At 36.4% G+C, this 11,882-nt stretch overlaps 1 protein-coding gene across 2 annotated transcripts; it reads right to left on the bottom strand.

The window, feature by feature from the left end:
• Positions 1-1,604: 1,604 nt before the first annotated feature.
• LOC122061015 (dnaJ homolog subfamily B member 8-like) lies at positions 1,605-5,446 on the bottom strand. 2 transcript variants are annotated; one of them, XM_042624164.1, is made up of 5 exons: positions 4,970-5,446; positions 2,747-2,903; positions 2,348-2,380; positions 2,125-2,219; positions 1,605-1,936 (listed from the first exon to the last, which is right to left on the bottom strand). In XM_042624164.1, exons 1-5 carry the CDS (start codon positions 5,429-5,431, stop codon positions 1,712-1,714), a joined length of 972 nt encoding a protein of 323 aa, XP_042480098.1. In that variant the 5' UTR covers positions 5,432-5,446; the 3' UTR covers positions 1,605-1,711. The 2 variants fall into 2 exon arrangements, with proteins under 2 accessions (XP_042480098.1, XP_042480099.1); XM_042624165.1 differs by lacking the exon at positions 2,348-2,380.
• Between the last annotated feature and the right edge of the window lie 6,436 nt (positions 5,447-11,882).

Below are 11,882 nucleotides of genomic sequence, written 5' to 3'. Positions count from 1 at the left end.
TCCCCTCCCCTCCCCCACTTTATATTGACGAAGTTTTGAATATCAGGTTCGCTATTTCAGGAGTCCCAACCAAGCATCAGAACCCATGAATGAAGTGGTTCTCTTTTCATCATGGGTGACGGAAAACTCGGTCCATTGTATAATTTTCAATGATTTTGCTGAAAAAACTCATTTACTGGATCATAAACTAACATATATCAATAAAATCTTCTCTCTCTCTCTCTGTTTTTGGGCTGTGCAGAATTTGAGGGAGTTTTCTTTGATTGGGTTCCCTTAAGCGGATAAAGTACTATATCCATTGTCAAAATTGGCAGCTAAGCTTAACAGTATGCCCACCAATTTTTTACATTTATTCTTGTCTATTTCTTCCCACTAATTTTTTTTTATTCTTGTCTATTTCTTCCCACTAATTTTTTTTTTGGTAGAATCCCACTAATTATTGAATAGAAGGTTGGTTGTTTAGACTGTTTTTAAAATCAAAACTTGGGACAATCACTTGGTGAGATGAGTTTGGGTTGAAACCTAAAAAACGGAGTGGATTATGATATGGACTGTATGCCTGCAGTATGGACTCCAACTAAGTTACAATATGGCAGATATTAGGCTTTGAAATAACTGTCCCTTTCCCCCCAATATATCAAATCATTTTAACTTATAAATTTTGTTAGGGTTTTTTTTTTTTTTTTTTAATGATGTGCAATAAAAATGGTTGTTGCAGAGACTTAACCAGGGTTTGAAAACCTGGAATCGGGGATCCGGATCAGTCCAGATTCATGCCGATCTGATCCTGGATTGGAATCGGTGGAAATCGGCTAGAAAAAACCCTAAACCCTAGTTTATGTGCAGGATCTGTCTTAATTCGCATTGGCCGATCCAATATTTCAAATCCTAGGCTCAACCAAACAACCTATGGAGTTTGAACCACATGGAGGACAACATTGGTCAGGCCATATGGTTCCTCAGGATCAGCCATGTGTCAAATTTGATGGTGAAAATGAATGTTGTATTTGATTTTCCCATAATATTCCAAATGATCAATCTATTTAGCTCATTCATTCCCCTTCCTCTTTACTTCTCTCACTTGGGTGTACCTCTCCATGTAACTGAGAGTATCCTTACACACTTTTACCAATTTTTGAAACAACCCCCCCCCCCTTTCTTTTTTTGGCCATTTGGAAGACTATTTAAGGTGAAATGTTATACAAAGACAATGGGGCCTATTGCTTTCCCTTTTGGAATGACTACTTTCTAATAGAATAGCATTTGGAAAGAAAATTGAATAGAATTTCTCAATAGATTGATTTAGAAGTTAGGAATACAACCCTTTCATATTCAGTGACTTGGCAAACAAAAGGTTTCATCCAATGTCAAGCATGTTATGTGTTTTATCCCAATTCATTGCCTTCTTTTCCCCAACTTAAAACTTTAATCCTGCATTGGAAGGGAACTGATATCCGAAGAGAATCCAATTCAAGAAGCATATATAGAAAATCCAATTTTGATTGCTTCAACCATGACATTATAATTATCAATGCACTCAATAGAGAGGGAGGGGGAGGGGGAGGGGAAGAAAAGAAACTATGTCCACAACAGTCTTGCCAATCTGCTCCAACATGATGCAGAAACTAGTTTTGCACATAAGCTCTTTTGCCATTTTCACCAGTATTCTCTTTTGTCTCAACAAACATACAACAGAAAGTACCACATTTCCCTATAGCCCTAATTCGTTTTTCAACTGAGCAAGAGTGGCTTCAATCTCAATGATATGGTCCTCAATGCTATTCTTGTTGCCTGCTCTGTTTTGTTCATCTCCCCTACCATCTGACCTGGATTTTGAATATGGAACACTACTGGGAGGTGTTTCATCGTTTCCAGCTTCAGGATCAGTGACGTTCAGCTCTTTCTCTAGAAATTCCACAAATTCTTCGCCAGTGTCCTGCAAATGAACTTTTGAGTAGTTTCCTCTACAAACAGTCCTTACTTATGGTCTACACCATGTTACTTATTCATTTCTCTATGTTGAGGAAACATGCGTGCCTAAAAGATTATATTTACAAGAAAGTAGAGAGGGAAGATTCATTCAAGAGTTAAAATACTGAATATAATAATGTATTGATGTCTTACCGTCAACTCCTCCCATAAGCCCTTTGGCTTCCCTTGTGAACCAACATTAGCTTCCCAGTTACGGAATTCTACTTGGAGGTCTCTAAAGAAGTCCCCTGTAAAATAACCAACATGCAGATTTAAAAATACCACACACTAGGTTTCTTCATAATAGTGTAAATGCTCTTAAAAAAAGAAAAAAAAATCAGCCTCCATTTTGTCCCATAAAAAAGGATGATTCTACCTATTGTTATTTGAACATCCCTCAGAAAATTACCTGCAGGAATAAACAGCTTAAGTATATGAATTTAAGGAAGCTGTGCCTATCTGAAGACAATAAACTACAAGATGAGGTCAGATTTTTTTTTTTTCCAAAAGGTTTTACTCCCCATCCCCCCTAATCTCTTAGTTAGCTTCAAGGCCAAACATTACACCACACTATAATCTAAGGTACATATCTGGAAGTAGGCAATTGCAGTAAGTGCGGCTCATAAATAGAGCAACGGGACTCACCACTAGATGGATTACACATGGGAGTCCTCTTACAGAAGAAAACAAAAGCGGGGGAGAAACGCAGACCAGGGTATGGGGAGGGGAGTGGAAAAATATATGTATGGATCTCCAAGGACATATGAATCAGTACCAAAACCATAGAACTCCTCCTCATCTTGATTTATTTGAACTGCGGAGTTGGAATAACTGGATCCACTATTTCCATAGTCGTATCTCTGCCATGATTCTGAGGTCAATAATGTATTGTATGCATGTTTTATCCTCACAAATTTCTCCCGAGCATTTGCCTGTAAATGTGAAAGCCAGTAACTTTTTAAGGAAATTACATCTAAGCAGTACATGCTACTGTGAAATACAGCAACAAAACCTGAAGTGCTTTTAGATTTTATTTCATTCAGTAACAACAACCAGTTCTTCCTCACTCCCCACACAAGATAAGCATGTGTGAGATAGAGGGGATATAAATTGTATCCGGGTATATCAATTAAGGGAACAACTTTCTGTCATCAAAGTAGTGACCTAAGAAGTTGTAGCCTTCTTTTAATTGCCTCTCGTCTTATTCCCAAAAGTTATTTAATACAGTATCTAATGCAAAAGTTACATTCACAAACAAAAGAAAAATGTAGGGGTGAAAAGGGTTTTCAAAAAGTTGAAAGTTATTTAATGCATCTTTTATGTGAGATGACAGGATTTATCCTGAAAAAGTGTGTTGTACTAAAAAGTTGAAGAAAAAAAAGAAAGTAAGGATACAATCCTGTTGTAACCAAACCAGCAAGATTTTCCCATTAATGATGTATACACAGCACATGCATTTTGCCGTCCCCATTTAGCTGAGATTTTCCTCTTCTGCTGGGCTGTGCTTCTTCCCTTTTACTCTCATTTTATTTTCATTTAACTTTCTTTTTTCTTATTTTGTTTTGCACGGATCCATGTAGCCAACCCATTGAGTTGGGATAAGGCTGATTTTGTTGTTGTTGTAAACGCATTTTGCGAAGTCCTGCATAGTGTTCACGCGGACATGCATTTAGATTCCAACATTTCATGGATTCCTGAGACTCCATGAGAATTCCTTCAAGAAGCAAACAAGGAAAACCTTGGCATTACAATGCTTATGCCCCGAGGCTCGGTTTTAGCAGTTTTAAGATGGGATACTTCACCGTTAACTATGTAATACACCATGAGGCTGTGGTTAGCATCCAAGCAGATCTAGTGCAAGCTAACTAGGTGGAGATGATTCAAGGAGAAGCAAGTGCATCTGACATGAATAACCTATACTAATGTCTGAGGCATAGAATTAGAGGCAAAGTTGTAACCTATGAACCATTGCAAAGAACCTGCTCCAATAAACAGCATCGGGAAGCCTTAAAATAGTGGAACAAATCCTCTTTGGCAAAGAGATATTCTTTGATGTTGAAGACACTCTTCCCAAAAGGTGAGAGGTGTTGGGTGGTCTTTTTCATCAGACATCAACTCCAGTTTTAGGCATTATCTGAGCTTGGGATATCCTACAAACAAGCACATCGATTGCACTTTTAAGGGCCTAATTACTACTCTGTCTCAATCCATTGGGATTGAGATTGTCGGGGACCGATCCAGCCAATAGCTATGGAAGTCAGTCAGAGATCAGGCTAGGTTAGAATGGGATTGGCTACCACCAATCTGGTTTCTTATACATCTTTAAATCCTTGTAACAATCGTGAGTCCTCAAGGAGAAGCTCCTCTCCATTAGAAGGTTGTTCTCAAACGAAGAACACATCAAGAATGATCTGAGCCATTGTTCTGCTACCACATTCTCCCCCTTCCTATTTTTTTCACTGGATCTCTCCAAAAAAAGTACATTTACCCCTTCGTTAATCAATTGCATTTTCTCAATGCCTTACCAGGGTTGTCTGAAGTCTATCATATCTGCAACAAACACCAAGCGGTTGGGTAACCAACTTAAGTGGTATTCTGGATTTGTCTCAGCTATCAAACACCCTCTAATTCAAGATTACCCAGAGGATCTCTTAGATGAAAAATCAGTCCTCGGATTCACATCAGTGGTGTTCTATAAACCCCATCAAGAGTCTCTTAATCATCACCGATCACCCAGACACCAAAGTAGTAAGAAAAAGGGAAAAATTGCCCAATTCTTACCCAAAACCTACCTATGAATGCCCTGTTCAACATTTTTCTTGAAATGTCTCCAAATTACAAATTGGATTCCTTTTATCTGTTATCTTTGTACTAATTGCTTACTTTAATTCTTATGAAGCTAAAAGGAAAATTGAAAATAAAAGCAGATAAACTTAAATTTCGGGCTAAATACATCAAAATCCAAGAGGGAAAGACGATTGAAGAAGAACGTAATTACCTCCTTGTTAACATCAGGATGGTACCTGAGAGCAAGCTTTCTATAAGCTCTCTTAATCTCTTCAGGCGTTGCAGTGGGCGATACGCCCAACACTTCAGATGGGGACTCTCTACGACTTGCCTTCAAAAGGGTATAACCGTTTCTCTCAGCCCTTTTCTTGGAACTGCGCAAGAAAGCTTGTGGAGCGAACAGAAGAAGATTTAAATCACTTCCACGGCCATATCTGTGAATGGGGATGGAAGGTTTCGCTTGGCTCCGCAGGTAGTGAACACGACAGTGAAGAGGTTGTGAGGACCGACAGGTACTGAAAGAGTCGAATGCTGTTGTCGTTGTTTCTATAGTTTGAGTGATTCCATGCAAATTCATGGATGAATCCACTGGTTCTTCCCTCACCTCATTCCTGCAAAGCTCGTCTACAGAGTTCGAACTAGGATGACACTTCGAGATAACAAGTGATAACATCACATCGCGGGCCAAACACTTGAACCAAACGACATTCCTGGAGGTATGAAACCCGAACCGGGTCCAGCTGATTTTGATTTTGATTCCGATTCAATCGAAACCTGACCGTTCTGGAGAGGATGATTTTGGGGTTTTTGGGACTCGATTGTATGTGAAAATTATCTGTAGCCACTGCACCGGTGCAGTGAGCATCAGGTGAATAGGAGCTCCTTGGGGCACGTGCCCAAATGTTCTCAGTCGTCTGATGCTCACTGCACCTCACTGCTTACTACAGAGGATGTGGACTCCTCGATCGCTGGATTTCAGGTTTGAGAGGCTGTTTCTAGGTTTTTTGGGACCGATTCTGACTAATTCCAATCATTTACCCCATGAGGCTTTGATGGTGTTACAAATTTATAACTTCTCCAACTGGGGGGTTAAACACAAAATAGTTCTGATTCTGATTGATGCCGCTTTTTACATTTTATTATTTATGTTTATGATGTGTTTTTAAAGGTATATGCGTGAGACACAATCTACTAAGGATCTCTTTAGTATGATTTCTATTTATATTTATTAACCATTTTATTCTTTGTGACAATAAATTATAGATCATAAATAGTATTTGTTTGGTTACTATTTATAAAATAGATTATATAATGAGAAAATAGGTTTCAGTTTTCACCTTCAACTTTGAGCTTTGAGCAAGAGAGATGATAGGATTTGAGGTTTTTTTACTAAAAAGTATAAAACATAATGAAGTTACCTATTTAATATTGATTTTGAGTAGTTCAGCACATGTGCTCATTTAAGGTAGCAAAAATCAACATAAATGATTTGTTGCCACAAATCACAAATAGCTTGAGAGTAATTTGTGATTTATGATTTATTATAATTTATTATAAATAGAAATAAGTGCTATAAATTATATCAAACACTTGTAAAAATAGAAATAAGTCAAATAAATACAAATAAAAATTAAACGAAAGAGAGCCTTAAGTTTATTAATTTATTTCATATATCTTATTCTACGCTATATCTATAATTTAGAATTTAAAATCCTATTCATATATATTTATACTATCATCATATATGATATTATATTACTATATCATAATATCATCATATATGCGTGGATTCGACTGCAAAAACTTTCTAATGTGATAAACTTTTCATAAGGATATTGAATAGTTACAGGTAAACGGTTTACAAACACTAGGATAGCCTAGTGGTGGTAGCTTCAGCTTGTGGAGCCGACACCCAAGGGAGGAGGTCGTGGGATTGAACCTTGTCGTACGAATTGTGTGAGTGTATGTATGTGTTTTCTTATTTATTCTGTACTCACCCGTGGATTGCCCAGATGGTTAGGGCGAACTAAGGATTGTGTGGATTAGGCGCACGGTCTCAAGTTCGATTCTCCATCTGTGCATCTGCAATTTAAGTGGAGATCATTGCAATGGATTGCTGTGTTAGTCTCCCTGAGGATTAGTCGAGGTGCGCATAAGCTGGCCCACACACCTTTGGCTAAAATATATATAGGCAAATGGTTCATATGGAATAAGGTAATCGTAAAACTTTGACTGATGTACCTTGCACCTTGTACTATTTTTTTTGTAGATTTACCTTCATTGAAAAAATTGAATTAAATACTTTTGGGAATAAGACAAGGTGGAGAGAAAGCAAGGTTATAACTAGTTAATTCACCACTTGGGTGACAAAAACTAATTCCCTATTTAAAAAATAAGTTATGAATGTTCTTTGATCTTTCTTACCTTACATTTTTCCTTCTTTTAGTTATTAAAATGGTAGAAAATCAATCAAATGTACTTCTTAAAAAACGAAATACAAAATTTTTTTTGGATATAAATCTCTAAAAAACTAAAAATTTGTGAAAAATCTTGTAGCTTATTTAAGACGGATGCTAATTAGATTTGGATTGGAAATTGATGGAGGATAATCTTGTTTTCAATTATGGGTTTTAAGACCCTACTATAAGGAGGTCACACAGCTATGTTTGGTGGCAAACACAAATGGATCCATGCGAAAAATGATGAACATATGTCTCGCTACTTCAAAATCAACAAGAAAACAAGAACTTATCTATTGATGAACAATTTAAATATGTTGATGTGAAGGTACAATCTAATGTATATATAAACTTGAGATGTATTCTAGCCACGAAAGTTAGGATGGGGCAGCTGGATCTTAGGACTTTAAATAAGGATGATACATATGTTGTCGTAAGTCCTTTTAGTTAATTTTATTTCATTTGAAACATCTCACATATGAGGTATGAAGTTTTTTGACAACCCATATTGGAAAGTATTTATACGATACTTTTTACATTCGGAAAGATGATGTGATAATTTTAACTGCCGAATAAGTAAGGCATAAAGAGAGATTGGTCATATGTTGAACTTCATACCCAAATTCAACCATATACATCCAATTTATAAATTTCCACATTCGTCAAATATCCAAGACTTAGTTAAATGATGTATCCTAATGAATCCTACTATATCTAGAGTTAATAAGCAATTTCATTCTTTCACCTGTGGATGCGTCACAATAATGCTCCGTTTCGCCAACAAAAAGTCCTTACCGAACTTTGATAGACATATTACCAAATGAGATTATGACGTACAACTCATTGCCTCCAGTCTTTCCCAATTGATTGGTTAGATTCAGTTGGATGAAATGTGAAATGTGAAATGTGGGAGGTTGATACAGACCTTAGGTTGTCGGTTGGGGCATCATGTCTTGTTATAAGTGATGACAATTATGAGTTATTGAATAGTGCTTCAAGATGGGCTTGTCTATATGAATAATGGTTTTGTAGTAAATTCGTAAAAATGGCCCGTTTGATTAAAGGCACTGTTTGATAACGTTCTATTTCTGTCATTTCTGTTGTTTCAGCGTTTTTTTGTTCTTAAAAATGGAGAAACAGCATAAAAATCATTTGATAAAGTTGTTCTATTTCACTCTTTTCTAGAAACATAAATCAAAATCGATGCCTATTTACAATTCTAGAAACGACTTTGATGAAACAAGTCGTTGTTTCTAGAAATTAATTTCAAAGAAAAAAAAGGTTGTTGTGCTTGATAAATCTCCCAACTATTTAAACTTAAAAAGAGGCAACTAAACCCTCTCTCCGTTTTGGGCATCCGATGATATTATTGGGTTTTTTAATGGCATTATGTCTGCAAAAAAAATTTTAAGAAACAGGTTTATCAAACACCAAAAAATCCGTTTCGTTCCAAAAACGTAAAAATCCATTTCTGGTGTTTCTAGACATAGAAACGTTATCAAACGGTGCCAAATTTGTTTCTCCTGTTTCTATGTCTAGAAACAGCAGAAATAGTTTTTGTCGTATATGTGCTAGGAAACGATTTTTGGAATTGCAAAAAGGCATTTGGTTTTTCTATTTTCCGAAACGTTTTCAATAGTATAGTCGAGTTCAAGACATGAGTGAAGGCATGACGTTGGAGTTGTAGGTATACTTCATGGAGATGAGCTTCAAAAGGATGAAGGCAATCCGAAACTGTGAGCTTCGCACAACCAGGTTGGAATCACTGCATTTGGATAGCGAGAAGTTTCAACAATGGGTTAGGGTTTGGGTTGGTCGAGTAAAGTATTGAGTTTTTCACAATTTTTGTCACTCCCACTTGTTTCTAAAAACAGAAAAACAAGTCTAACTTGTTTCTCCATTCCTGTTTCCAGATACAGAAATAGACATAAATTTTTATTTTTGTTTCCAAAAATAAGTGAAACTAAACAGAAAATCAAATGGTTTTTGAGATGTTTTTCCGTTTCTGAGCACAGAAAAATGGAAAAACCGTTTCTAAAAATAAAATCAAATTGAGCCCATAAAGAAAAGGAGAATATCAGGAGCTCTAAGAAGCATAATAATAGGTTTAGGACCATGTTGTAATTTGAACATATTATCAAGAGGCGATAGAATGGCTAATGCAACGAAATGTTAAGGGCTGGCCTTTTGAATTATTTAACTTATTGTATGAATTTTTTTATGGTAATTTTATATGATAAATTTCAACTTTGAAATGTTTTAAATTTGTATATTTGTTAAGAAGTCCAAGAGAGAGGTGTCAGAACTTACCTCGCACTCTGAGGGTTTTTGCAGTGACCTCCCATTTCGGGTTTCCGACTTCCTCTTACTGAGCGATCTCCCCTCCCGTGAGGGGTTTTTGATGATCGGTGGTGACTAAGCAGCATTTTCACCCTTAGTCGTCTATTGGAGCTTAATCCTTTGGATTCTCAGCTCTAGGATAGTTCCTATGTTAGGGTTCCTCAATACAGATTTGGGTAAATCTGAAGGTTTGGGTTCCGTGTATGCGGATTTAGTTTTTTTTTTTTCTTTCCTCAAGGTACTACTGCCTTGTCTCCTTTATCTAAGATTGTCCTGATATCCTCTGAAATACAGGGCTGACCATCCACTCCTCCATCCATGGTCATTATTGAAGAACTATAATCTAAGGAGGACAACCAAATTAGCCTTGACAGACAAAAGCAAAGAGCTGAAAGTCCCCCTAGCCCAATCATCTAGAGTCTTAAGCGGCTTCGGCTCTCACCAAGTAGAGGTCTCCCTTCTCCTGTGCAACCTCAACTTTTGACTTGGCTTTCTCCAAAGAAGAGGCAGAAATCAAAAGCTCGCCAACGACATCTCAATTATAGAACTACATCATCCGATCAGGGACCATCTTCTGTATCATCTGATCGGGGAGTATCTTCTGGAACACTGAAGGTCAGGGTGGCTGCCTCTCAAAAGCCACCCCAGTCGCCATGAGCATTTTAGCATGGAGTTGTCAGGGGAGCGATCGGGCCCTGACAGTCTAGTACCTTAAAAATTTAGTGTCCTCTTCCCGACCGTGTTTAGTTTTCCTTATGAAAACCAAACAACGAATCTCTGTTATGGAAAAAATAAAAAGGAAAATAGGTATGGATTTCTTTTTTGGTGTTGAGCCCCAAGGTCTGTCAGGAGGTCTAGAAGTATACTGGAATATATCTGTAGATATGACTTTGCTCTCTAGTTCTGATAGAATTATTGATCTGTTTTTAATATTTAACATCTCCCCATCTCGTTTCAGGTTAACTCTCATCTATGACGAACCAAAGACTAACCGCAGAGCAAGTTTTTGGAGAGAATGTTTGAGATTTTAAAATATAATCATAAGCGTATGGATCAGTGTAGCTACGGGTCAAATACAGGGAGAGCAGTCACTTTATTTATTTATTTTTACTTCTTTTAATAATGTAAAAGTGAACCGAGTAATGGTTGTAATCTAATTCTAATTACCGTCCTAAACATATGTATTTAAAATAATGTCCTAATCATTCGTCATCCAAGAATTTAAAGACGCAAGCCACACAATTAAAATTAAATAAATAAATAACTGAAAATAAACAATCCACGCAATTAAAAAAATAATAATAAAGGAAAAAAATGTTGAAATAAAAATAAAGTAAAAGAAAGTGGACAAAGCTAGAGAGAAACTCACAAGTAGGTTTCTTTACTTAGCCCGAGGGATGCATCATAATATGAGCTTCTCTACTTGATCAGAGAGTCATTCTTACAAGGGTTACTCTACTTGGCTTTAGGGAAAGGGAGACAATTAAAATAAAAGCAATAAAATGATGGTTCAATGGCTAGGAGGGGCAAAGTCAACATATACACTAGCCATAAACCTTGGGGGAAAGGGATAGCAATAATGTAATGACTAAAATTAAAATTCTAAATTAAGAAAGAAAGGGTAGTCAGAAGAGGGAATGAGAGGGGGGAGAGAAGACTACTGAAGGAGCCTACTTACTTGAACTTCAACTCTTGAATTGAAAACTTGATCGATTTAAGATACTACCAATACTAAAAACCAGATCTGGAATAAAACAAATCTGAAATTTCTAATACTAGAGAAAACAAATCTGAAGAAAAACAAATTGAACTTGAAAGACATGCTCCATAACTTATTCTTGTCACCTAGAACTAAGCCTAGAACTAGAACTTGAAAATTACAACTTCAATTGTTTAAATAATAAAAATAAAAGACTGAAGCAAAAACAAAAGTGCTTGCATTAATTGAATAAAAAGAACTTACAAAAGTGTTTAAAGCATAAACCTAGAACTAGAGCTAGAGAAAGAGATGGAGCAACTAAAAAAAAAACCCAAGAAGAAGAATGAAGTGTCTCCTCCCCTTGTGTTAATATAAAGAATGGGAAAGGGAAGCTAACGATTTTAACTTCTAAAAAAAAAAAAGTATTTTTATCTTGTTGACGAGGTGGAGGAGAGAGAAGATAGAGAATTGTAGGAAGTAGGGAGTCTCCAACGATTTTGTTTCATTTTACCTTCTTTTTTTATTTTTTTTCTCTCCCTTCTTCAAACATGTGTAGCATCTTGGACGATTTTTTTTAATTATTTTTTTCCTTTTTTTTTCCCTTTCCTATTTTTTCGCCTTTTTTT

Source organism: Macadamia integrifolia, chromosome 14, assembly GCF_013358625.1.
Source record: "Macadamia integrifolia cultivar HAES 741 chromosome 14, SCU_Mint_v3, whole genome shotgun sequence".
Classification (NCBI taxonomy): domain Eukaryota; kingdom Viridiplantae; phylum Streptophyta; class Magnoliopsida; order Proteales; family Proteaceae; genus Macadamia; species Macadamia integrifolia.
Note: the sequence above shows the minus strand (reverse complement) of the source record. Positions and strands in the feature narration are given on the sequence as shown.

Bases quoted from the DNA above. Each gene is read 5' to 3' on its own strand.
- LOC122061015 (XM_042624164.1), bottom strand. From the start codon at position 5,431: ATGTTATCACTTGTTATCTCGAAGTGTCATCCTAGTTCGAACTCTGTA. The intron at 2,381-2,746 runs GTACTGATTCAT...TTATTCCTGCAG, and splicing joins GGAGGAGTTCTATGGTTTTG to GTAATTTTCTGAGGGATGTT. The intron at 1,937-2,124 runs GTAAGACATCAA...GTTCATTTGCAG, and splicing joins GCTTATGGGAGGAGTTGACG to GACACTGGCGAAGAATTTGT.